Source organism: Pelodiscus sinensis, chromosome 22 (assembly GCF_049634645.1).
Source record: "Pelodiscus sinensis isolate JC-2024 chromosome 22, ASM4963464v1, whole genome shotgun sequence".
NCBI lineage: Eukaryota > Metazoa > Chordata > Testudines > Trionychidae > Pelodiscus > Pelodiscus sinensis.
In genome coordinates, this window is record NC_134732.1 from 6,205,056 (window position 1) to 6,232,914 (window position 27,859).

General features: G+C 45.4%; 1 protein-coding gene across 3 annotated transcripts in view; it reads left to right on the forward strand.

Moving 5' to 3' along the window:
* The window catches only part of PAPPA (pappalysin 1), a 242,284-nt gene that overhangs the window by 167,502 nt on the left and 46,923 nt on the right, over positions 1 to 27,859 (forward strand). For 2 of the 3 annotated variants that reach the window (XM_075905988.1, XM_075905989.1), the window contains 3 exons: positions 2,119 to 2,332; positions 12,866 to 13,034; positions 23,947 to 24,154. In XM_075905988.1, the coding sequence (XP_075762103.1) occupies positions 2,119 to 2,332; positions 12,866 to 13,034; positions 23,947 to 24,154 (591 nt within the window). The remainder of the gene's footprint in view (positions 1 to 2,118; positions 2,333 to 12,865; positions 13,035 to 23,946; positions 24,155 to 27,859) is intronic. The other variant, XM_075905990.1, reaches the window with a different exon arrangement.

The window sequence follows — 27,859 nt, forward strand, 5'->3', positions numbered from 1 at the left end:
GCAGAAAGAGACCACAGACTTCTCTGCATTTATAAGAACATGGGGGGTGGGAGAGGTTGTGTGTCTTTTTGGGCTTTGTAAAACATGCGGTAAGCTGTCCATTGTATCTTGCATAGGAGAGAACACGATGAGGATTGCATTTTTATTCACCAAGACTTGTGAAAAATATGTTGAGCAACCAGATAGATTAGATAGCCATGCAGATAGGTCTCAGCCTTGTGCTCTGCCTACTATGGCCCAGTACTGTCTTGGATTGGCTTCATGTAGGGCAGAAAGACAGAGCTCAGCATCCATGACCCGTTCTCCATCACTGGGAATTAAAGGACCAATTAGCGGTGCCAGTTGTAGTGACCTGTTTTGTTGGAGACACCTGATTACTAGGAATTGAACCAGAATGAACGAACAGCCTGACAGTGAGGACTTTTGGACTTTCCATCAAAGAAATGTCCAAGGAACTTGGGATCCTGGAATTCAAATGGAGCACTATTTATGAATTATCTGTGCTCGTTTCTAAGTGGGAAACATGCATCCTCCCATGGGGAATTCATATCAAAAGACCTCTGAGAGGCAAACCGGCAGAGAGGTTATTTCAGGGTCAGATATAAACCAAAGGAGAAGAGAGGCCTTTTATTTATTATTATTATTATTGCTGGAAGAAGGAAGAGAAGATCAACATAAAAGAGGGCAGTTTAAAGAGAGAGGTTTAAAGAGAATGATCAGAGGCCTGTCTTAATTAACCAGAAATCACTTTCTAAGAAAAAAAAAAACGTTTGCTCCCACTTGAGTAAATAAACCTGACCTGAGAAGGGGCAGAAGAAGGGGACTCTCTGAGCCAGTTAAACACACAAATAGAATTCATTTTCAAACCTGTACGTGTATCTGAGTAGCCTACGGCTCTGGGCCAAATCCATCACTGATGGGAACCCTAGTGAAGTGAATGGAGCTGGGGCCAAATTCAGTCTTTCCAGAGCTCTGCTGAAGTCAGTGGAGCAATATTCAGTGCTGGTGCCACAAATTGGAGTCAATGGAGTTGCTGCCCAATTGACTCCTGGAGTGACTCAACTGCAATCAGTAGAGCTATGTCTGCACTACCGTTTTGTTGAAAAAACTTCACTTACGTCCACACTGGAATCACATTTTTTCGAAAGAAAATCGAAAGAACAGAGGGGTTTTTCCGGCATTGGTAATCCTCTTTCTACAAGGAAGAAGCCTCTTTCCAAAAGATCTCTTTCAGAAAAAGGCATGTGTGGACGGGGAAGAGGGAGTTCTTTTGGAAGAAGAGGAAAGAGGAAAGAGCACAGGTGCCCTGGTGGCTACTCCGTCCATAGTAATCACAGCTTAATGCGAGAGAGCATCCGTTCTGAGTGGATGCTATCTTTCAAAAAAGCAGATCGCTTTTTCGGTGCACTTTGGCAGTGTGGACGCTCACTTTTGGAAGAAGTTTTTTCAGATCTCTTCAGGAAAAGCTTCTTCCAAAAGAAGCCTGCAGTCTAGACAAAGTCTAGGGTCACCTGTATCTCTCCACTGGCTCATCAACGCAGTATCGCACTGTGAGGGAAAAGCAGGAAGCTACTTTTGTTTAAAAAAAAAATAATCGAATGACCAGACAAACAAACTGGCGTACGCCCTGGGGAACTGCACACAGCTGCAAGGAATCCACTGGTAAACTTCCCATTTTGCACAAAGCTACCCATTCTGTTTGTGCAGTTCCATGCTTTGGTGCATAGCAGAGTCTCACCGTTCGCTTGCTTATGTTCTTTTAATAGTGTAACTCCATGCCTTTAATGTAGCTGCTCCGGTTTTAATGAGGTTCTATCGAATTGGAGTAGGATTCAATAGAAATTACTGTGAAAACCTCCAGAAATTTCTGGAGAGAATGAAAGTGTTTCTGTGGATTGTTTGCACTATGCTGCATGATTCTGTGGGGGAGAAGTACTTCCATTAAACTTTAAGGGATGCTTCCCAAATCTATGATTCTTTGATTCCCAAATCCTCCTGTATTCTGTAGAGCATTTCCAAAATGGCTGACTGCTTCTGCAGTGCTGATGGCGTGTGTGTAATTGTGCAAAATACTGACCCAACCCCCCACCTCTCTCCCGGCCTTGTGTCTTCTGACAGGTGTCCACGTTCTGAGCTGCAGGAACAATCCCTTGATTATCCCTGTGATCCATGACCTCAGTCACCCCTTCTACCACACCCAGGCTGTCCTCATTAGCTTCACCTCCCAGTATGTGGCCATCTCCGGGGTGGCCCTCCGTTCCTTCCACAACTTCGACCCCATCACCATCAGCAGCTGTCAGAGGGGACAGACCTACAGCCCAGCAGAGAAGAGGTGAGCCTGTCAGCACACTGCCTCCTTCCCAAGCCACCCACTGACTTCTGCTCTAGTGGGTCTGATCAAGAGCTTAAAAGGAGATAGGAGGGGCAAGGCAGCTGAACTCTGCTGATCCTTTTGTGTTGTTGGTAAAAACAGCAGTGTTCTCATTGACCAGGATAGATGGGACCTTTAACCCACACGTGACAGTGTGTTAGTAAATTATTGCCTCCTCCTTTATTTTCCTGCCTCCTCTGTTATGAGATGGAATTGTGGCAAGTTGGCTCCATACCCATTCTCTAATCAGGAGTCAAGTTAGCCACTTGCAGGACAGTCCTTGATCTAAACTGCTTTCGCATGACCAGGGCTGCACTTCCAGGGTGAATTCCGTGATTCTGTGCCTGATTCAAAAAGGCATCTATCAACAGAAAGTGAGTCAAGAACATTCTGTGGCACTTTCCCATGGTTTGGGAAGCTTTTGGGGACACTCTAAGATGAAAAATCCTTTCCTCAGATAATTGTTTTTATTGATACATGTCAATAGGTCACCATCAATCTCCGCTTTGCAGCATCATGAAGAGATTGTGACCTTTCACCACTCCTCTCTCTGCAGTCTCATGGATCTCTTCAGGAGGGCACCGAAAGGAAGGAGGGAGAACGTAGCAGAAACAATAATAGGGGCTTTTTCCCCCCTCGGTACACTAAGCTGCAAGTAATAGTCAAACTGTAGCAGCAGTAATAATAAAACAAGCAAGTTTCCTTCCCTCACAAGCTTTCTAGAATCCTAGCAGTACTCTCGGGTTTTTGATAGCACTCCTGCCTGGTTCTTTGGGACCTCACTTTTATTTCAAGAGGGGAGGGGGAGTATATCTATAGCTAAATCAATTCAGTCAGTGTGTTCTGACCTAGATTCAATCATTCTGTGCAATAAGCTGTATAAATTCAGAGGCCCAAACACAGCAAGATCAAGTTTCAAATGAGAGGTCTAGTTTGGAAGTCTGGCCAACTCGCAATGTAGGAGGGAGAGAGAGAAAGAGAGAGACACCCCCCATTGGAAGGAGGTAGCTAGTAGCGATGTGCAGTTTGCGAGGGCTGAAAAACAGTGTTCCATTTCTCTGCTATTTTCCAGGAGGAATTGAACCATTTATTGTGAAATTAGAAGTGCTGTGTATTTAGAAAAGAGATTTCCTTGATTAAAAAAATAAAACATTTCCCTTAGGCAAGACTTCAGCTACAATAGAGCAAACTAGCCTTTCGAAACATTTCTTTAACAATAACAATTGCCCACTCTGTCTTTCTCCATGGTTTTAATGACACATGGCTGACCCCCTTTTTAAGCTGCAGCCCGCTGGATCCCAAACTTTCAAAGTAAGAGTCTCACCTATTCAGAGTAGTAGAACTCAGACATCCGGGTTATGGCAAAGTGCTGGATTATGAATAATGCTTCCAATTTTAAGGAGTTTGAGAATTTCTGAAAGGACTGAAATCAACAGTAAGTCTTTCCAGTCCATTCAGTCAGGCCCTAATCAGTGCATGTTGAGACTGCTTGTGGGGACCATATATAGTCCCCCACATGCCATAAAACAGTCTGAATGAGTGCAAGTTACTGGGAAAAGAGTGTTAGGACAGGTGTCAAAGAGGCCAAGAAATGAGCAACTGCCCAGACCTCGGAGTGCTGTCTGCTGTCTTCTTGCTTCATTATTTATCCACTTCAGGATGAACTTAGAAAAAGGGTTTATTTTAAATTAATTCTTAACCAGACTGGAACCTGCATGTCGGTTTCCTGTCCCCTTCTGCAGAGTCTGCCAAACTGCCTTGATGTATTTATTAATCTCATACAAGCGTGCACACACTCACTCTATCTCTCTGCAGGAGCTCTTTACTCTTCTTTCTCCTTGGCCCGCTCTCCTTGCCCTGAGGATCTCATGCGATGAGGTGACTGTTGTTAGAAATTTGCTTCTCCAATACAAGATTTTCCTCCACTTTCTTTATATAAACATGAACGATTTTGCCTCTTCTGGTCACTTTAGTCTGCAAGAAAGATTTTTTTTCTTTTCCCTCTCCCCAAGGAGAATTATTTTGGCTGGAGAGAGTTGTAGCCTCAGATACGCAGATGCTTATATCCTTTGGTGAGAATTTTTTAATATGGAGGCGAGAGAGAAAAGGAATAGATCTCCTTTTAGAGGTTCACACAGCTTTTACATAGGGGTCTTTCCCATTTGTCATGAGTTGATCACCCTAATAAATGAGAATAAAACAAGCATTCCATGTCCCTTTTAAAAGTACATATTTAGAGTGGTATTTTAAGAGCCTGTGGAAATTAGGAACACAAGATCCATTGGAATTCATTGGGATTTGTGCTCCTAATGTCCACAGACACTTTGGAAAATCCAGTCTCAGTTTCTAAGAATGCATAGAGTCTTTATGAAATTGCATTTCTCATCTTTCTACTGATTTTCTGTTTCCAGGGCAGCTAGCCGCAGGATTCTATAGCCTCAGTACCCCCTGCCGCTGGCGACATGCTGTCAAAATGACATGCATTTTGGTCACATGACACCCTCCGTGCCAATAGCATGGACCTGAATCTCTTCTCACGCTAGTGCTACACTTGTACAGGTCCACTGATTTCATAGAATCATAGAATCCTAGAACACTGGAACTGGAAGGGACCTCGAGAGGTCATCGAGTCCAGTCCCCTGATAGACATTTATCTAACCTGCTCTGAAATATCCCCAGAGATGGAGATTTCACAACCTCCCTAGGCAACTTATTCCAGTATTAAGTGACATTACTCCTCATTTACATGAGAGAAAGAGAGATCAGGCCTGTGTACGAATGTGTTTCCATATCCACTCAGTAGACACCCTAGTTTCATGAAGATGTCTGTATGGTGTTTGTTAGGAAAACTCAGTGGTTACCAGACTTTTGTCTGAGATACTGTGGTTATTTCCTTTTTACGGTGCAGGGAAGCAGTGTGGTGTCTCACTTGCCCACGGTTGTTAAGTGCTGACATATTCATGGCAACTTCTGTATGCCTTGTTCACAAAACGAGCTGGGCATTTCCTTCACTTTGTCATGGCTGTGTTACTCTAATGGAAACTGCAACTTCACAGCTTCGGCAGACACCTTGGTCCAACTGCTAGAATTCCTGGTTTCACAAGAGCGTTCCAGCTTTACAGTTCTCCAGTGACTCCTTGTTTATAACCAAGATAAGTTTCCCCTGTGTGGGAAGGCCAACGGTGTCTTGTTTTATGCAGTTCCCTAGTACAGGTACTACATGTTTTTTTATTATATAACTATGTCACCACTGTGTGTACTTTATAGATTGAAGAAAGTACATTTGCTTTTCCCAGTTCCACTGAACCTTGTTTTATTGCTGTCAACCTCACTGTAGGAGCCAAGAAGCAGCTTATGCAGGGTGGGCTGTGTTTTTTACCCCTTTGAATTCTGTTTATGTAGCAATCTACACATGCGTATACATCTCTGTGTGTATCCACATATATGTATTTAGCAACTGTTTATGTCACAGACCAGTGCTGTAGGCAAAAAAACAAAAAACAAACCATCCTCTCCAAACTGCTGCTCAGCTCTCTCAGTTCAATAATCGGGACCGGAATAACAGCCCCACAGTTTGTTTAAACGTGGTTTGGAAATCACGCACCCTCAATTCCTTCAACAGAAGTGCATGACCTGGCATACCTGAGCCAGCATAAACCATTCCTCAACAACAAGCAATCTCCTCCCCTCACCCCTGTCCTAAAAAAATTCCTTCCATCCAAGAATTCTCTCTTCTGTGGGCCATCACTACCCTTGTAGAAAGATGGCCTCTCGCACCTTTCATTCATTCTCAGGATTCTCTCCTGATCTCTTTCTCCAAGAAGAAGCCATTAAAGAGACAATCATCTGCAGCAACCCCACTCACCTCTTTTTCGTCTGCCCTGTTATTTTTCAAAAGAGAAAACAAGAATGCCCAACTCCCTGATCTCCAGCTTCTTGGTTTTTAATTCGCTTTTTCTTAATGCATTCTGCGGCAGTTTCCCCCTCTTCTGCTTTCTGTCATTTTACGCAATTGCAGTCAACTTGCTTCTGGTGAAATTAATGAATTTCTCAGAGAGCTGTTAATCATAGACGTCTCGGCCCATGACTCGCGTTATAATTTAGTGGGGCTCTAACCTTCGGCCTGTTTTGGTAATTGGCAAACAGCATCATTTGGCTTTTATTAAGCTGGAGTGTGGTACTTTTTTTTTTCTTCTCTTCAACACGTTTTTGCAGGATGGAACTGCAAGGCATCCAGTTGTTAACACACACCTCTCAAACACGGGTTAGCTGCCTTCAGGGCTTAGAGGTGTTTTGAAAGCTTGAGCATTTTGAGGTCTTCATTTCAGAATAAGTCTCACTGGATATGATATTTCACAGAGCAGGAGAACCAGGTGGAAAAACTTTCACCCACACCTCGTAATGGAACCCAGGGGTCCTGACACTTGCCCCATCCTGCTTTATCCACTCTATTCCCCTTCTAAAGCTCAGAAGAGGAACCCAGGCAGCCTGATAACCAGATTGTAGGCTATGTCTCTCCTTCCTTTCAGTCCATCCAGTTTTAGAATCAATTTTTTAAAAAACTTTGAAGTGTTCAGGTGACTCTTTCTCTCTTCCTCATGCACACACACACATGCACACACAATTTTTATCTTTCTGCACTCCACTGGGCTGAGTTCAGGTTCACCCTGGTCATTGAATATCCAACAGCGGGTAACTATTTCTGATCAGGAGCTAAGTTTTGAAGCAGATATTTTAAAATGAAAATCCCTCAGCTTCATCCATCCAATCCCCTCTGTCATTCTGATATTTGCTTTATACATGTTGGCTGTGTCTACACTGGCATGAATTTCCGGAAATGCTTAAAATGGAATACTATTCCGTTTTCAGTTTTTCTGGAAAAGGAGCGTCGACATTGGCAGGCTGCTTTTCCGGAAAAGCCCTTTTTCCGGAAAAGCGTCTGTGGCCAATGTAGACACGCTTTTCCGGAAAAGAGCCCCGGTCGCCATTTTCGTGATCGGGGCTTTTTTCCGGAAAAGACTACTGAGCTGTCTACACTGGCCCTTTTCCGGAACAGTGTTCCGGAATAAGGTCTTATGCCCGAGCGGGAGCAGAATAGTTTTTCCGGAATAGCGGCTGATTTTGTACAGTAGAGCATCGTTGCTTTTCCGGAAATTCAAGGGCCAGTGTAGACAGCTCGCAGCTTATTCCGGAAAAGCGGCTAATTTTCCGGAATAAGTGGCCCAGTGTAGACACAGCCGTTCTGAACTTCTGCTTTAGAACAAAGAAAGCAATAAGACTTTAGTGGAAAGCTGAGGGAAGAAACTAACAAAACCAAAACATTTTCACAGCTTTCTTTGGTTGAGCTGTATCTGCAAGCAGCAGTATAACTGGAAGCAGCCTCATCCATCTGCTTTTCTACGAGACTGAAACCTGCTTTGCTCTGAGTCAAGAGAGAGAGGCAGCTGTTTTATCAGTTGACAAGAGCCCTCCAGTTAGACCAAATGAAACATCCATTTCTGCTTTCTTGTGTCTGTTTCAGTGAAACATGGGGAGAGAAAGAGAGAGTGTAATATGTGCATTGTCACAGAATCAGTGTAGACAGAAGTGTTAAGATCTAGGGCCCAAATCTAGCCTCAACTACACATCAATGTAAAATGAGGTCAGAATTGGTCCCCTATTGTATCTTAGGGTGCATTTGTGTGTCTTTGTGCTTGTCTGTACAAGTGTATTTGGCAGAGGGATCACGAAGGAAGTTTAAATAGTGAGGGTGCACACTGTTAGGATGAGTTCTTGGAAAAAAGTTTAACCTCAGGGTTAGGAAAAGATATTTGGCTGCTGTAAGCTTTACAAAGCAGGAGGTGTTTTGTTTTTATGTAAGGAAGGAAGAGTTCCTCTTAATTGCCATATTTTGTACAAACATACTGCAATACAGATGTTTCCAGGGTTGTGTTACTGGGGCCCCCTTCAGCAGATCACTTAGTTAGATGCTTAAGTTCCACTGATGGCATGCGCTTCCAGTGGGACTTAAGCACACGCTTGAAGACAAGGCCACGTTTCAGTACCGTGCTGAATCAGGGACAGTATTAACAGTGGGAAATTGGAGCTAAATTTTGAGCATATTTAGTTTTAGAGATGGGTAAAATGACTTAGAGAAAATAAGATTAAAAATAAAATATGAACTAATGCAATACTTCAGCATAGATATGACCAAAATTCAGATTTTCTGTGACACTCAAAATACTTTGGTTAAATATATATTGCTACGAAGTTATATGTCTCTCTTCCTCCGGTTTCAATTGATGCCACACTGTGACAGACTGTTGCTCCAGTGTCATTTCTAACATGGCTGAAATCTAGAAAACTCATAATTTCATATTTCTCAAGATCTCTAGTCTGCAAGGATGTGGAGGAGTTTGGGGGAGTGCCTGACTGCCTTCTCCCACACACTTTTCCAAGTTTTCCTGATTTTTCCCAGAATCATTCAAAGCCAACATCACAGATTTGAGTGCCAGAGTTTAGAGAGCTATGGAGACAAGATACTTGAAAAGATGCAGATAGTAATGTAATGATCCTGATATTTCCAAACCCCTGGGCTATGTCTACACTGGCGCGATCTTGCACCAGAGATATGCAAATGAGGCTAAGCGTGGAATATCGCCGAGCCTCATTTGCATATCTACTGAGCCGCCATTTTTGTGGAAGCGGCTCTTGCGCCAGAAGGAGCTGTCTACACTGCCCCTTCTTGCACAAGAAAAACCCTCTTGCGCAATGCCATTACGCTGATTATTTTCAGGAATAATGGCATTGCGCAAGAGGGTTTTCCTTGCACAAGAAGGGGCAGTGTAGACAGCTCCTTCTGGCACAAGAGCCTCTTCCGCAAAAATGGCGGTTCATTAGATATGCAAATGAGGCTCGGCGATATTCCACGCTTAGCCTCATTTGCATATCTCTGGCACAAGATCGCACCACTGTAAACATAGCCCTGGTGTCTTCAGAGAGATGAGTCAGAAGAAATCAAGCTATGCAAAATGTTAATAGTGAAGATCAAACTCAAGTGGTGTCTAATTTTGTGTGCCCTGATTTTTAGACGCACAACTTCAAATGCATAGGGCATGGGTTTTGGAGTTTGAGTGAACCTGCAGCTGCTTTTTGACTCCAGTTGGTTCTGCATGTGCAGTGTACCTCTGAAAACCCCACTGAAGCTGTCTCAAATTGGGAACCCAAATGTAGAGACCATTTTGGAAAATACTGAGTCACAACCTCTCTGTGCCTTGGTTTCCCTTTCTATAACCAGCCATTCATTGAAATTATTATTCAATTGAACAGTGCAAAGTTTCATTAAGTCATGTAATTGAAAAACTATTGTCCACACTGAAAAAGGTGGATCAAGGTAAAAAATTATTTCATTCTCTGATTTGCCACTGTTTGGCTCCTTAGGAATGTATGGACATGTTGTGCTTTCCCATGGTTACATAATAGTACCTTAGGGTACGTCTACACTAGCTCGTTAGTTCAAGCTAGGTAGGATAATTAGGGCAAGCGGAGTGTCAAATGAAGCCCTGGATTTAAATATCCCAGGCTTCATTTGCTTTTTCCCAGGCGCTGCCATTTTTAAATCCCCCCTTAGTCCGAACTCCGTGCCCGTGGCTACACACAGCACGGAGTAGGTAGTTCGAATTAAAGATCCTATTTCGACCTACCGTTACTCCTCATTCCACGAGGAGTAATGGTAGTTCGAATTAGGATCTTTAATTCGAACTGCCTACTCCGTGTTGCATGTAGCCGCGGGCACGGAGTTCAGACTAAGGGGAATTTAAAAATGGCAGCGCCCGGGATATTTAAATCCAGGGCTTCATTTGACACTCCGCTTGCCCTAATTACCCTACCTAGCTTGAACTAATGAGCTAGTGTAGACATACCCTTAGAAAAGACTGCTGCAGCACACCTTTTTGTTGGTTCTCTCTGAATGTCTGTCTTGTTGATTTGTGTCTAGGCTACTTAATTCTGCACTTGCAGCACTCAGTTCAGGATGATGACTCCAAAATTAATTGGGATTTACAGCTAACAGTAGCTGATACCAAACTGGAACTAGTAGCTAGAGAACCAGAAGTATTTAAATTGGAAACATTTGGTAGTGGTAATTGTTGTTTCACAAAATGTGAATGGTTGTATTGTTTTTTATGACATCATTCTTACAGAGTTACATACCAAGAGAGCTGCTTGGATGAACCTGCTAACCAAAGCATAATCTGGACCCCCAAGGGGATTGCTAAAAATGTTCCCTAACCATTTGCTAAGACTGAAAGGGAACTTGTAAACAAAAAGTGGAATGTCACAAGAAGTGTTGCTTAATGCTTTTGTCCCCTGCATTTTCAGTTCTGTGCAATGGTCATTTGGAGGATTGTTCTCAACTTCACTAGTGTGGATTGTTGACTTCAGTGGAGTTACTCCAGATTTGTACAGGTGTAAGGCCAGCAGAATTTAGCCCCAGATTTTCTCACATTCCTTCCTATAATATCCTTCAAGGCTTTAATTCAGGACAACATCAGTATACTGGCACACATCAATTATTTACTGAAGAGGGTCTACATTTCATTTGATTTTATCTGACTTTTTTTGTACAAAAGGGTTTAATGTTTCCAGTAAGATTTACAATGGGCCAAGGTTCACAACCCTGATGAATGTTAAGTAAGACCTTCTGCAGTAATTAGTTCCAGTGATGTCAACAAGACTACTGCAAAGTAAGATGCTGCTTGATTTTAAGTAATGCTGATGGCATCTAGGATTAGTTGAGGCAAGGGAGTGCTTCTAAAAGAGACCTGTTGATTTCAGTGCGGCCACATATGAAGTAAGATTCTAGTTCTTGTGAGTTTGGTTCTAAGTGGGAATTGTGGAGGGCCCTTTTCAGATGCTGCCATCTTACTCAGGCTTGGTAGCCCCCGACTACAGGAAAAGGTTGGGAATCTGGCCTATGAAGTCTGTCTGAATGCAGAGAATATAAGCAGCCCATCTCATTCCAGTGAAGGGCTTCCAAGAGGCAAGGAATGATTAGATTCCAAGAGGAGGTTACTTTCCAAGAGGGTTATTTCCTTGTTGGAAACAAAATGATTTGCTGCAGAAAGACAGTCTGATGTGTGACTCAAGAAGTCCCAAATTATAAACCTTGCTCTCCCTCTAACTCGCAGTGTGGCTATGGGCAACTCACGTGCCCCTTTCTGTCCTTCCCCAACTCTAAAACTGGATAAATTGCGCTAACCCAGCTTCCTTCCTCTCAGGGATATCATGAGGTAGTTACTTGGTGTCTATACAATGCTTTGACCATGCTTTGACAAGCATTATACTAACCATTGTTCCTCCTGTGGGCCAGTCATCACACTGCTACGGCTGATGCGACATGCTCAGGACCGTACAGATAGTGTATATATATATATTGGGTGGACAGGCCCACTGGCAGGGGGGCAAAGGACGTAAACTATCCCAGGGCCTGGTGATTCAAAAGGATTCATGGCTCCCGGCCACTAGAGCTTTGGGTCTTTTAAATTGCTGCCGGAGCACTCTAGGCAGTGCTGAGGGCTGGGGGAGGGGGCGTGCCACAGCGCAGGTGAGCTGAGGACTGGTTGCCCTGCTCCTGCCCCTGCCCCTGCCCCTGCCGTCTGAGGTCCCTGCGCTTCCGGGAGTTCAGGGGCCCAGTGAGGCTGTCGGGTCCCTGGTGTGGCTGCAGCTCTCACAGAGAGCTGCCTCTGAAGCCCCCAGTCGTAAAGAGGTGGAGAACCACTGTGTAAACAGTCGGGTTCTTGAGCTGGATCGGTTTTCAGCAGTGATTCAGTCTGGGTTATCAGAGAATGAAAGACTTTGCTGCGCGCAATCTTCTATGTGCAGTTTAAAAAAAGCATTATTTTACAAATTGTTTAAATAATTGATCACTTCCTGCGAGGAAACTGACAGGTTTCATCTGTTCAGATGCTTTGTGGAGAAGGCAGCCGTTGGAATGATCTGAAAAGGCAGCGTACTCCTGAGCTTGCTCTGCCTGATAAGAGCTTATCGCTAGCCACACATCTGGAGTTGTGCTCCTTGTGACCCGAGACTGCTAGTCTCAATCCAGTTCCCCCAAAACAGGTGTCTGCATCAAAAAACATTGTTGTTATTGGTCTGAGCTGACCCTTGGAATTGCAGCAGAGATGGTGCCTGGAGAGCAAACAGGAGAGTGAACAGCCCCCCTAAGATGCTGCAGTGCTCACTGTTCGTGTTTTGTGGCACAAGCCAAATGTCATTCTCAAACAGCGACAGCCTGGCCCCTTGCATTACACAAGATCTGTAATGACAATCCTTCCCAGCATGCAGTTCAGCAGGAAGTGTGACCGGGGTGCCTATGGTTCCCAGACCATTTTGCAAAATTAGTTCAGTGTGCAAGCGGTGTGACTTTTACGTGCTGTCCTACCAAGGAAGGGTTTGTCAGTCTAGCACTGTCCCGCAAAAATGAACTAAAACTTCTGTTTCTTGTTTCCTTACCAGCTGTGTCCACTACTCCTGTGAAGCCAGTGACTGCCAAGAGCTGGAAATTAAGAATGCTGTGCTGAACTGCACCAGCGGAGGCTTCTATAACGGTGCCCAATGCAGTGTGAGTTGCAAGACTGGCTACATTCTGCAAGTACAGCGAGATGATGACCTCGTCAAGAGCCAGGTGTGTTGGGAGGTGGGGTAAGGAGAAATGGCTAAATAAGTCTGGGTAAAATAAGAACTGGCCTGCGCTTTCATCTCAACTTCTACATCCTTTTTCAAACCCCCATTATATGTTCTTTTCCTAGATGTAGTCCTTTCTAGGCTCAGCAGCAGAAATCCTGGAAAGTCACAGTACTATTCCTGGTCTGGTCCAGCAGTAAGACCTTCCAGGACTATCACAGGAAATCCTGTTTCCGTGAGATTTCCAGCTCACTTCTACAGACCCAGAATGTTTACAGATCCAGAACCTCACAGGGATGTGAGAGCTGATCAGAGCAGAAACTCTAAAGCCTCGCGGCAAACCTTGGCTGCAAAAGATGAAACGGGGCGGCCAGTTAATGTGTTTCTGAAAGTGATTCCGCAGAACACTTTCAGAAACACTGATCTAGATGGTGCTTAGTCCTGCTATGAGGGCAGGGGCCTGGACTTGATGACCTCTTGAGGGTCCTTTCAGGTCTAGTATTTTATGATTCTATGATTGACAGGGCTGAAAACAGAATCCAGGTATGTTCATCCCCAGATCTATTCTTGAGTTCTTTCCCAATAGCCAAACAGCTATAACAAGATTAGATAGATCTACAGTTTCTATATGTCTTTTTTTGAGAGAGGGCCAATTTTATCCAATGGAAGCAGTTCCTAAGGACGGGTGAAACTCAAATGTTTCTGAAATGGATATAAACACCCCAATGATTAGATAGATGGTTATTCTGGTGGCCTTGATCCTGCAAAACTGAACTGGGAATCTCACAAGCAAGAGCTTTCTCATGAGCTTTTTGGTGTTTTCTTCTTTGTCTTGGCCTGATAATGACATAGGCCACACCTTTTTTGGAGCATTTCATTCCATCTGCATCCAGCCAGGACATGACAGTGCAAGGATGCACAAACATGAACAATGACAAGGGGGAAAATGTGTCCTATTTTTTCAGATTTAAAAAAAAAAAGTGGTTCTGATCGTGATACGCTTAATGGTGAGATGAGCCTCTGCAGTCCCACAAGTGCATGTGTTGGCAGAGAGGTCAAAGGATGGGGAAACTGTTCATTTGTTTTCTGTTTAAACAAGCCCAAAAAAGGGAGGCAACACCACTTAGCAAATTATATTAACTTAGTGCTGGAAATATTTATACTTTTGTTCCTGAAAAATGTGTGGAGTGTGTTGATAGCATGGCAGAGTATTCATGTGTGTCACGGGGGAGCATGGAATTTGTGTGAAGACCTTCTAGAGGGAGCCTCAGAGAACCCTCCTTGGAATTCGCCTCCCCGCCCCCTGCCTCCCAAATACCTGACACTTGCTACAATCTGGCACATTCCAAAGCCAAACTGTTTGCTCTTCAGAGGGAGTTTTGTGAGCCCCATGCATAAGTCATCCCCAGGCTGAGATGATTTTTCAGTGCCCAGAGAGGGGGGTGAACTTTTTCCAAGCCGTGGAAATGAATCCAGCTTTCTCCACAGTTTTGAAATGGTGTGTGTGTGTGTGTGTGTGTGTGTGTGTGTGTGTGTGTGTTGGGGGGGGCATCCCATGACTCCCACGTCCAGAACATCCCTTGAGTCATGTTAAGTTCAGGGGTAAAGCTTTGGAGTTTTCCTTTTTCCCCCATTCCTCCCTCCTTCCCTCTACACACACACACACACACACACACACACACACACACACACACATACACCCTCCCTCCCTCCTTCCCTCTACACACACACACACACACACACACACACACACCCTCCCTCCCTCCTTTCCTCTATACACACACACACACACACTGCTTCCCTGTGCTCCGACCTGTTTACATAAAATCAGTTGGGTCCCACATGCAAAACAAACACTGGTTTAGCTAAGGTGTTCCACATCGGCACTTTTTTTCTGTGGTGGGGCAACAAGCGTAGGAGTGGGGGCGAGGGGGCTATGTAAAGGCAAACAGCCACACTCAGCAGCTTGTCTGTATTTGTAAAATACTGTGCTCTTCATAAAGATCACTGAGGGGGAGACAAAGTGGAAGGGAATGAGTCAGCCCTTTCAACTCAATTACAAAACAAATACAGGACCCCATGAGCTGGGCCTCTTCCATCTTAATTGGCATCAGCACCAGAACCCTAGCTCCAGCTGAGCATTTTTGCAGACTAGAAAACAAAGTCTCAAACAAGCCTGAATGACTGACCAGGGAAATAGTTGGACTAGATCTTTACATTGAGAACACAGGAATCCACAAACCAAATAAAACAACTAAAATTGTTTCACCAACACAGTATCGCTTAAATGGGAAAAGTCCCTAATGGGGAAGATTGAAGCCAATTATTACTGTATGTTTTTGATCAGAGAACCCTGGTTTCAGAGTGTGCTTTTTTTTTCTTTCCCAGAGCATTCAGGACTTGATCTGATTCATATGATATGACTTGAGACATTAACTCCACTAGGCAAGGAGTTTCACTGTGCCACAATGCTCTTACTCGAACCCTGATCCATCCCACATTTTCCTTTCAACAATCCTCTCCGAAAGAACTAGGAGGCCGGAACCCTGGGCCAAAAGCTCTCTGCCTTTATTCTAGTCTGTGTTATATTCATTGTAGTGTGAATATGGGCTTTGAGGCCCCCATTCAGCAAAGGAGTTAAGCATGGGCTTAAGTCCATCCCTCTTTAGCAAAGCACTTAAGCATATTCTTAAAGTTATGCATGTGCTTAAGAGATCTCCCCTTGGTCCACACAGAGGTTCTTTATTTCATTGAAGTCAGATATTTCAGGCTAGATTTTGAATTATGTTCATGCAAGAAAAAAATAATCTCTGAGGAATCCTGGAATTTAATTCTCATTGTTTAGATTGCTTTTATTTACTTTTTTATGTATAATTTTCCCTTCCTCTGTTTCCTCCCAACTTCTGATGAGAGTAGTTTGGAAGTATGCATTCTTAACTGTATATAACCAATGGCCTTTTTTGTCCTGGGTTAGGAACCTCTGTGCTTGGTCAGTGGTTGTTGTGCAGGTCGAAACATGTTCTTTACATTCAGCTGGTGGTTTGAAGGAAACTGGAGAGAGAGAAAGAAAGCTGTTTTGCACAAGCTGAGATTCCATACTGTTGGGTAGGGAAGGCATCTGAGAGTCGTGAAGATCTATGGCCTTCATGTAGGGAGGGACAGTGAGGACAGTCCAAGATGAAAATGATTGATGATCATGCCCTGATTCCAATCTCAGAGCAGAATTTCTCATGAACATTTCAGAGTGAGGCTTTTTTTAGGGACTGCACAGAGAGAATTCAGGGGCAGATTTCAAAAAATATTTAGGAGCACAAGCACCATTGAAAGTCAGTCTCTGTTGTCCCTTAGGCACTTTTGAAACTCTTCCTCTCTGTGGCTAAAAACTTGTCAGCTTTTAGGTCTCAGTGTCCCAGTCCTGGGTATGATTATCATTCAATCACAGCTCTGTTGGGGTAGGGATGGGGGAGTCATCTAAAGGCAAATTCCATCAGGTGACAGAAACCTGGACACAGCATTACCAAGAAGTAAAGCACTGGCGTGGCTATGGATTGTAACTGCCTCTCGATGAAAGGTTGTCTGTGTGCTGCTGGGGGCTATATTCTCAGTGCAGCTTTGCCCATATAGGGCCATTTTAACTTACCCATTTACGTCTCTTTCTTCCTCTAGCCATATTTCATTCTGTCCCACCTTTCTTTTTCTTACATCTTCATCTCTCTTGTTCTTCTTTTCTTCCCTCCTCTCCTCTTCTTTCACTACCTTTCTCCTCTCTCCAGCATCCCTTTGTCGACCTTCCTTCCCTACAAGCCCCAGTTGCAGGGTTATTTGTTGTCATCTCTTTCCGGATGCCCTTGCCACTGCTGTTGTGGTTGCGAGGTATTACTTAAAAACCCAGCAGCTCCTTAGTATTGTGTAAAGGCATCATCAATCATGCCAGGCAAAGAAAGTGCAGCTCATTGGGCTCAATTAGAGGCACAGTAAGTAGGCAGCAGTAGAAGAGGACTTAGAGGAGAGCGTACAGCTGTTCGATTTTCAGGAGAGGAAACGGCACATGTGAATTGTCTCTTGAAGAAGGAGCAGCCTGAGATCTTGGGGTGCCAGAAGGGGACGTGAGCTCTCCCAAGCTGTCGAAAGTCCCAAGAAACAGAACTTTTCAGACCTTGGCTGAGGTTTAGTTCATTTAATATACACCAGACAGCGGATCGCTCTTTCTTTCTTTCTTTCTTTCTTTCTTTCTTTCTTTCTTTCTTTCTTTCTTTCTTTCTTTCTTTCTTTCTTTCTTTCTTTCTTTCTTTCTTTCTTTCTTTCTTTCTTTCTTTCTTTCTTTCTTTCTTTCTTTCTTTCCAGCTCTTCTTGCGTAAGGCTCATTTTGGAAAGTGGAGGCTTCAGGGCAACAGGATGCCCATCAGAGCAACACAAAGGGTGCGTCTAGACTACAGGGTTTTGTCGACAATACTATACCTGTGTCTACACTACTGCCGCGTTCTGTCGACAGTAAGTCGACAGAACGCAGCAGTTTTGTTGACAGCGGTAAACCTCATTCTACGAAGAATAATGCCTTTCTTCGATAGTACTCTGTTGAAAAAAGGTGCTATTGCATGCAAACTGTGCTTTTTCGAAAGAGTGTCTAGACTGTCGAAAAAGCGGCTTGCTTTGTCGACAGTACTGGTTATGGTCTAGATGCTCTTTTATGACAGAGGCTTTATCGACAGTATCTGTCGACAAAGCCTCTGTCAAAAAAGGCATGCAGTCTAGATGTACCCAAAGTGCACAGAGCGGCAGCTGAAGAGCCCCAGACCAAAACAAGTGCTTTATAGGCGGTCTTGGGCTCGGTGGCATTTTTAGGTCTCACCAGCTTGTGCCTGGACTGCTGCAAGGGAAAGCATGGGTGCTTCCAAATAGGATGCTGTTAATGAGTCAGGGTGTGGTGCTCTTCCCTCGGAAGCAGTCCTGATTAATGTTCCACTGTGGAATTCAGGAATGTTCTGCTCGTGGATTTGCCATCTTTTGGATGAGGTCCTGGCCATCTGTGGTCTTCACAGCTTCTTTAGCACATTTTCCAAAAGCAGGGCTGTGCGTGCACGTTCCCTGGTTACATTTATTATCATTGTATCACACTAAATCCCTCCAGCACATTCAAACAAAGAAGTTAACTTTCACTTTCACCTGAAAGCCATGAATGTAATGTTCTGCCATAAATGCATGTGTATTTCACTAGCTATTAAAGTGATGGTGGTAGATTATAGGTATGCTTTAAAGAGGACAGTATCGGTGGACTTGAAAACCAAGTGCATCCACCCGACAATCTAGGGAACAAACAAATTTTCCTATTACACAGCAGAGAATAATTGTGCCATGTCAAGATACAGGACAGAAGCAGAGATAAGTGTACTGCTAAGTGATGTCTTCTAAAAGCAGTGACCAAGTCACTGCTTGTTGGTTGCAGCTGTCCTATTGAGCTAGTATACAACATAACTACTGCTGGCACCCTTCAGGAATTGCTGGCTAGAGAATTGCACATTTGACTACCTCTTGGGTAGGTGGGCCTCCATAAATGTGTAACACCTGGGCTTAAATTTCTATAGTACTTCCCTGCTTGCAAGAGCAATTCAGGGTGCTGAGATAATACTTTTAATGCTCTGACTGGTCTGGGGCCTAGTTAATGATAAAGAGCCAAGAGAAAGACAAAGGAAAGTGTAGGTCCTCTGCTTAGTGGGGAAAAGAGATAACAGATGACATTAAGAAGGGCGAGGTGTTTAATGCTCATTTGGCTTCTGTCTTCACTAACAATGCTGATCAAATAATCAGCAGAATTAATATTAACAAACAAGGAGAAGGAACAAAAGCCAAACTAGGGAAAGAACCGGTTAAAAAACATTGAGATAATGTTTAAGGCTGAAGCAATCTCAGAAGTGTTAGGATTATCTTTGAGAACTTCTGGTGAGGTCCCAGAAGAGTGGAAGGGTGCGTCTACACAGCACCCTAAACTCGTATCTTATGTTGATTGTATTTCGAAATAGCTTACAGTATTTTGAAATTTGTTTTGTCTACACAGCACCAAATTTTGAAATAACATGCTATTTCGAGATGGCCCTTAATCCATGTGGAAAGAGTGTTACAGGGATGCTGGAATAGTGTTACAGGGATGCTGGAATAGTGTGCCCATTATTTCAAAAAATATTTTGAAATAATGGGCACATTTAAAAGACGCGAGGTAGCTATTTTGGGATACCTCCAGTATCCCCAACAAGGCTCTATGCTTGCCCTTTTTTGGATACGTCCTGACAGCGGGGCTATCTTTTCAATAGGGAACAAAAAGAACCTGGGGAATTACAGAGTATTTGGCCTAACTTCATTCCTGGAATGATCCTGGAAGAAATTGCTGACTAGTCAGTTTGTATGGTATAAGGAATAGCCATCCCAAATCTGAAGACCAAATCATGCCAAACCAACCTAAGGCATTTCGTTCATGTGTTTCCTGGCCAAATAGATTGGAAGGGACCAGCAGACATGATCTACCATGGTTATGATAAGGCTTTTGACACAGTCCCCTGGGACATTTTCATAAGCAAACTAGGGAAATGTGGTGTAGATGAAATTACTATGAAGTGGATGTATAATGTATTGAAAGACCATACTCCAAGGCTATGTCTACACTGAATATTGCCGTGCCTCATTTGCATACTTAACGAGCCGCCATTTTGCACAAGGGGCTTTTGTGCAAGAAGGAGCAGTCTATACTCTTGTGCAAGAGCTGTTCTACCTGAAAATAAGCGGCAGAATGGCTCTTGCGCAGGAAGGGGGTTTTGCCCAAGGAGCAGTGTAGACTGCTCCTTCTTGTGCAAAAGCCCCTTGCGCAAAAATGACAGCTCATTAAGTATGCAAATGTGGTGTGGCGATATTCATCACCATACCTCATTTGCGTATGTTCTTACACAGGACTGGGCAGTGTAGACATAGCCCCAGAGTAAGATTTACTCCAAGAGTATAAATAGTTCACTTTCAAATTGGGGGGGGGAGATATCTAGTGGGGTCCCAAAGCAGTCAGTCCTCAGTCCAGTGCAATTCAACCTTTTAATAAATGATTCGGTAACACAGTGGAGAGTATGCTTCTAAAATTTGTGGATGACACCAAGCTGGGAGGGGTTTCAAGCAATTGGAGGCAGGATCAGAATTCAGAACAACCTTGACAAATTGGAGAATTGGATTGAAATACCAAAGACAATCTCAAAGTCCAAAAATCAAATGTACAACCTCAAAATGGGGGCTGGCCAGCAAGATGGACGTATTGTTGAAAGGGATCTGGGGGTTATAGTGTATCATAAACTGAATATGAACCAACAATATGCTGCAGTTGTGAAAAAGAGGCTAAGATCATTCTGGGGCATTGTCATGGGGCGCACGACTCATCGCTGTGGTGTCTCGTGTCTGTGGGAAAGATCTGTCCAGTCTGATGCCCCTTTGTGTGTCTCGTTCATGCTACAAGCCCTTCTCCCATTCCAGCAGTGAGTCAGGACTCCCTCTCTTCATGACTGGTCCCTACAGCCAGGTCACTGTGTTTTACCCCTTTCCGGATGTCAAAGTCTCATTGGCCTAGTTTACTAGATAGCCTGCATAGCAGTTCTCCAATCCTAGGCAATAACACTTCCCCAGTGGCTGTTAGGGAAACCCAGGCCCATCCATTACTCCAGCACTCACCTTAGCTATCCTTGAATCAACAGCCAGCCTCTTGCACCATTCCACATCTTGGTGCTGTTTTCCTGAGCCTTTCCCTACTCCACCTCATCAAGTTTTTGCACCATCCTTCTGGGTAAATCTGTGGAGATCGATCTCCCAAGATTTGATTTAGCAGGTCTGGTAAGGATGCACTAAATCAGCCACTGATCATGCCTACATTGATTCCAGTACTTGACCAGGTTACAAGGAGTAAGGGAAGTCAGCAGGAGAAATTCCCCACAAATGGGGATGCCATGGAAGTTCGAACTAAGGTACATAGACTCCAGCTATGCTAGTCACATAGTTGTTTTTGTGTATCTCAGTTTGACATTGTCCCTTACGGTGGACCTGGCCTAAATTAAAACACCCCATATCCAGCAGTTGGGTTTCCTGAGTTGAATTCCCACTCCTTTGAAATTCTCTTTCCTGTGCCTTCCGTCTGAGCCTGACTCTAGTGTCCTTCATAGCACTGTGCAAGCAGCATGTATTTGGTTTAGCATTTGATTAATAGCTTTTATTTTGTGTTTTAATCTCTGAAATTGAGGTGCCTAGCAGCCACGGCCATAGGTTCTATGGAAATTAGCAAATAATAACAATGTTTCTTATAGGAAATAGTGGCTATGGCTTACCATGGAGCCACACAGCCTGGAGAGCAAAACCACATGCTTCATTGTGGTAGCAGGGAAGACGGCATGTCTCCTTGGTCTAGAGAGGGTAAAAGACTGACTTTCACAAGCACTGAACACCCGTATTGCCAACTGAAATATGGAATTGGAGCTGTAGTCACTCAGTCTCTGATTCAGGCCCTGGACTCCTTCATTAACCCCCATGCTGTCCATTGAAGATAATGGAAATCCAACTCAGGAGCTGAGAAATGCCCAATTTCTACTTCTGCTCCAAAGACTGTACCAGAAGCCGGCAAGGGGAGAGGGAGAGGAAAGGGATGTTATATATTTGATCAGTCACCTCTTGGCTTTTCTTCTGTGGAGTCTCACACTTTAAAAACGACTTTCCTATAGTACGGACATCTTCACCTCATTTTCCATCTGCAGCCTATCAGCAATTAAAACAAATGATGCAGACAATTTGGAAAGCAATGAAAATAAAGTCCCAAGGAACAGATCCTCTGGCAGTGATGTTTGTAACGTTACTTTGCCTTAGGCTCTCTATGGATCCCAGCATGTTAGACTCTGGATCAGCCGGAGTTTGGTTTGGTTTGGTTTGGTCGACAATGCTTCCTGTTTAAATAAACTTGGTGGCCTTGAAAAGGGGTTTTGTGGCCACTTGGGAAGTCTCTAATGTGCATTTTCCATCCTGAATACAACCATATATCAAAGAGAGACAGGACCGAACTTCTGTTGAAACCATTAGGGTGTTTTGGCAAAAGGGAATTCCGGGTCCCTTTGATGTGTGCTACAAACATTTCCCTTGCTTTTATAAACCCAGATCAATGCTTGGCATTGCAGATCTCCTGTGACTGTGCCAGCACTGAATAAAATATCCCCTGGAGGCAGAGGACTGGTAAAGTTCAGGCAGATTTGTGCAGGTATCTTTTCGTTCCTGCACTAGCTACCTCTTACTTTCTGGTCTCTTATACCTCTCTTGTTTCTCTATCTCTCCTTCCTACTTTGTCTTCTCCTGCAAGGAGTCACGCACTCAGGCTCTCCTGTCCTGGTTACTAGCCACGTAGCTTTAAAAACGTATATTGGCTGTGGTATTTGTTCTGTTATCTTCACCTGAATCTGTGTCAGTGGCGTAGGCAGATTGGGACACTTGGGTGGCCCCGGAATTAGAGTGGGTGGGTGAGCGGGCAAGGGCAGGAACCATCAGGATCACCTCTCCCCACCTCCAGCACTGCACCTGTGGAGTGGGATTGGGAGCTTGCCCCACCTGCATGGCACTCTCTCTGCAGAGCAGGATCAGGGCAGCAAAGGCTTCATTCGCTCTGCCTGGTGCTCCTGCTGGGAAAGCAGGATTGGGCCATTGGGGCTTGTCCCACTCTGCCCACAGTGTGCTCCTGCCAGGGTGTGGGGTTGGGCCGCGGGGGCTTGTCCCTGACTGGGCTCAGCGATTGGAGCAACGGAAGAGAAGAGCGGGCTAAGCCCCTGCAGCAGAACCCCAGACCTCTGCAGGAGCAAACCCTAACCCAGCCCTGTTCCCCAGCAAGAGTGTCGGACTGGCTGAGCAGGGCACCGGGGAGATGGTTGAGTGGGCTAGCTCTTAAGTGGGTGGGTCATGGCCCACTCGGGCCCACCCAGGGCAACACCACTGATCTGTGTGTACTGGCTCCATCACATTCTGTCTTCTGTGCTCTCTGGGGTTTCTGGATTTCTGCATCTCTAGGGGACATTTCTCAAAGCCACTTAGAATGGTTGTGTGGCTCAGGTGCTAGGCAGCACTCGGATGGGAGCTGAATTCCCAGCTCTGCCACAGGATCTCTGTATACACGTTGCCATACATGACCTTCCTGTGCCTCTCGTCCCCCATCAGAGAAATGGAGATACCGATATTGCCTTGTCTGTTGAGATGTTAAGCCCTTAATATGGACATGTCCAGGGTCTAGCTCAGCAGGGCCTTAAGTCCATTTGGTGCCTCTAGGCATTGCCACATTGCAAATAAATAAGAACAGCATCGAGAGGTCTGAAAGTAACAGTGAGCATCTCCCGGCAATGGAGCACAAAGGGCAGTACCTTGTGTGCAAAGCACCTTCCAGCTTGATATGAAGCCCGGTCCTGGCTCATGCACAGCACCTGAGGAGCAGCCATGAATCAGAGAGCTACAGCCGGTGGAAACGGGAGTGTGAGTGGAATAGCTCCCATTTACAGTCAGCCAGGATGCATGAGTTAGCATCCGACGAGTAGAAAAATCACCAAAGGGTCTATAACAACCCCAGGCTATCAGCACTTTCCTTCCAAGTGTCATCGTCAGCAACACAGCACTTCAAGGGCACTGGTTTGGTGCTAACGAAGTCCAGTGAGGACTACCATGCCTAACTGATCCTTTTGGGTAGCATCTGGATGCTCTTTTGAAGCCTCTAGTCCAAGCGCTGATGCCCGGGCTCAATAATGGCTTATTAGACCTGATAGCATAGCAGACATGAGTGGTAGTTAGGCAGGGGGTGGCTCTTTGTGGGTATGGGGGGGATATTTGGTTATTTTCCCCTGCTGGCTGTCATGTGTGTGGCCATATGTCTCTTTCAGCTGCAGTCCAGCATCACCATGACTTGCACAGACGGGAAATGGAACAAACAGGTGGCCTGTGAACCAGTGGATTGTGGCATTCCTGACCAGTATCATGTATACCCAGCTACATTCAACTGCAGCGAGGGCACCACCTTTGGAACGAAATGCTCCTTCAGTTGCCGACCTCCGGCACTGCTGAAAGGTACGGAGGGCATTTTGCCACAAGGTGAGATTAGGTCGGTAAAAGACATGGACATGTCATTCTTGTTTCTTTTCTTATTCTTATTTCTATTATGCCACGGGGCCTGAAGCATGAAAAAGAATTAGGGCAGAAAGTTATTTATGTTAGAAGTGGATTTCTCTTCCGCTTTCTGTATGTTCTGATGGTTTATTTAATACTTTGTCCCTTGATGACTGTGGACTGGGAACAATGATGACAGCAAACATTGCCTCCACAAACTCAAAGCCTTACAAAGTAATAGGAATAAATAGAATCAGGGAAATGACTCCTCCAGGTTGACTCCTTTCACTGGGAGTGGAAGAGGGTGTTTAATGCCATCAGTGAAATATAAAGCTAGTATCTCTTCCTGAGATGGGTGGGGAGAGTCAGTGGAAGGTGTTTATCGATAGGGGGAGGGGGGATTTTCAAAACGTCTAACTTTCTTACAAGCCAAAGTTCCATTCTTAAAAAGGACACAGAAATTACAGAACTTGAATCCCATTGAATTTCAGTGAGACTTGGACTCATACGTTTCTATGTCGCCTTTGGAAATGGGACATAGGTGCCTAAGTCACTGGGGTGCTTTTGAAAAATTAGTATCAGCACCATCTCTTGGTAGAGCTTTGACTTGTGTCGTGGGAGGCGCGTCCATAATGAGGCATGGGTCCAAGTGGGTGCTCTGTCTTTAAACCTCTTCAGACATTAAGGAGCTTCCTGAGATGAAACTCAGTCAGAATGCTTCCTCTGAACTTTGGAGCATTCAAAGCACATGATCTAGACCCAGCTCATCTACAGTCTAAAGTGATGCCCTGGACATAATGGGCCCTCGGGTGTTTGAACATGCTTGTGTTAACTGGACACACTGATTCAGGATCTCGCCCCTGAAATGTTGTCAGTCCCCAAACAGGGCAAGTTTCCTTGCTCCACCTTTTTCTTTCCCATGTCTCCTTCCTTTCTATTCCAGATCCCCCTTTATGCTGTTTCCTACTTCAGCCTCTTACCTCCATTGACACACACTCAGTTTCCTGAGGGATCTTTTCCTGATCCTCCTCTCTCCTGCTACCACTCTCTTTCCCACCTCTCAGTATGTCCCACCCTGACACTGACTCTTTTGCTTTGCCTGCCCGGGTCTCATGAATGCTTGAGTCCGCAAAGTAACCCATTCTGCTCCTTTCTTTCCTGCTGCTACGGCTTCTCTTTCCCTGACGAGTGCTTGCTGCTACTTCTAGAATCCCCGTCACTGCGATTACAATCCTTTTCGCCACTGCCCGGTCAGATCCTGTAAATGCAGGAGGAAGGCAGTTAACTTGCAAGAACTTTGAAGGTGAATTGACTTGTCACCTACCAACACTGATTTAATCCCTAATGCTTCTGCATATTTAGGTGCACTAGATGTGCAAGGCTCTTCTGTATGCATGCCATCAGCTCATCTGCTAGAGCTAATTGTGGATTCCAGATGAGGTACATGAAATACCCTTAATTTTGTAAGAGGCTAGACTGAATTATTCATTCATGACAAAACTGTTGAATCCCTGCTTTAAGTGCAAAACTCAGCTCTACCTTAACTATGAAGCCATGACTAGTGCTTCCACAGTAAAATATAAAACTGCTCACAAGTCATGAGTTTCCCCATTTTGTTATCAATTGTCCTATTTTTATCAAACTGTCTTTTCTGTTATTACTTTTTACTTAACATGGGATCCTCTCCAAGACGAAGGCGGCTTCTAATTGGAAACAATGGCGAGGGGGGATAGTGGAATATGTGTTAAATGTGATAGTAGCTATTTTACTCAAATGTACTGGAGCTGACAGACTGCACCGGGCCTTGGGCAAGGGGGCAATTCCAAATCCCAGAAAGGGTGGGGCTGAGTGCAGCCAGCTCTCAGCGCTGTCCAGAGCAGGGCTGGTGAGATCCGGTCCATGGACCACCCTGAGGGACCCCCAGGCACGCAGCTGCAGTGGGTTAAAGCAAAGTCCATGGGGCTCTCTGTTCTTCAGGGAGGGGGAAGCTTCATGCGATCTCCCAACCCAATCTTCAGAAAAAATGGGCCAATAGGAGCTGAGAGATTGGCCTGAGGGCTGGGAGCTGAGAGCCCTGTGGAGGAAGCAGCCTGCAGTTTCACGTGCTCTGGGGCTGCAGCAGGCAGGAAGCCCAGCCTGCTTTGGGGGGTGCTGCAGGCTTAGGTAAGCGCCTCCCAGCCAGAGCCTGCCTCTGGCACCCTAGCCCCTCCCACATCCCAACTCCCTCCTCCAGGTCACCATCCAAGCCTTCTGCACCCCTCTTCCCCAGGGTCACAACTCTCTCCCAGACCCAACTCTCTCCTACATCCCACCCCCAGGCCAGAATCTCTCCTGCACCCAAACACCCTCCCAGACTCTGCACTCCATTCCTCTGCCCCAAGTCACCACCCAAACCCTCTGTAGTCTGCACCCTCTTTTCCCCTTCTCCCAGGTCACAGCTTCCTCCCAGACTTTGCACCTTCTCCTAGAGCCCCTCCCCCCAGGCCAAAATCCTCTCCTGCACCCATACTCCCTCCCTGACCCTACACCCCAATCCCTTAACCAGGTCACAACCCCCTCTTTCACCTCTTTCAGACCCTACACCATCTCCTGCACCCCAGTCACTTACTCTGTGCACCCTTCTGCACCTAACCTCCACTCTAGACCCCACACCCCCTCCACGGAAAAGTGCAGCCCTTGACCACTTTCCAAAATCTTCGAGTGCCCCCTCGCCAAACATTATTGCCCACCCCAGTCCAGAGTGTGGTGTGATTCCGCCCCGCCCCAGCTTTTAGCGCTGATCGGTGCATGTGGAGTGGCACTCTGGCAGCGATTTTAAAGGCCCTGGGGCTCCGGCTGCTGCTACCACTACCATTACAGCCATAGTGGCCGGAGCCCCGGACCTGTTTGAATCTCTGGGGCTTGGGGCAATTGCCTCCTTTGTTGGTAGGTCTGCTCAAATGCAATGGGTGCAAACGTGTCCACAACAAAGGGTGAAAATGGCCATAATACACATTGCAGAGTAAAATAAGTCAAAAGTGACCAGATCCCCAACTGGCGACTGCAGCAGAGCCAAGCCGATAGACCCTGGCTGAGGCTTGTACAGGTGTGGTCTTTAGAACTGTTGCATTTTGGAGTGTAGCTGCCAAGCCAGCTTGGTAAAGCAGTGGTGCCCACACATTTCCTGTCATGCCCTCCCCCCCCCCACCTCTGTCCTGGTAATGTACTCTGTCCGCACCCCCACTACTGCACAGTTGGCTCAGCAGGGGAGTCTGGGCTCACGGCAGAACTGGGAATGTGGGGAGCCGCTGGGGCTAGAGGTGTGGCTGACCTAGAGATGAAGAGGAAAGAAGGGAGAGCTGGGGGGACTAGGAGTGGAGTGCAGCTCTCTCCGCACCTCCTCTAGGGGCAGCCTGGGCCCCACCTCACATCCCCTCCAAACCTTCCTCTGTGCCCTCTTAGGGGGTCTGTCCCACAGATTGGGGACCCCTGTAAATAAATCCTTTCTTGCCCAGTCACAGGTGGTGACTAATCGGCATAGCCACTGAGCTTCTGAAGGACGAGTGTTGAATGACTCAGACCTAATTCCATCACTGACCTCATGAAAGCCCCTGTTTGTAAAGTCGCCCTTCCTCACTTTGCAGTAGCAAGCATGATATCACCAGCACAGAGCTGCTGCATGAGTCAGACAAGAGAAGCAGGCTGGTGCTC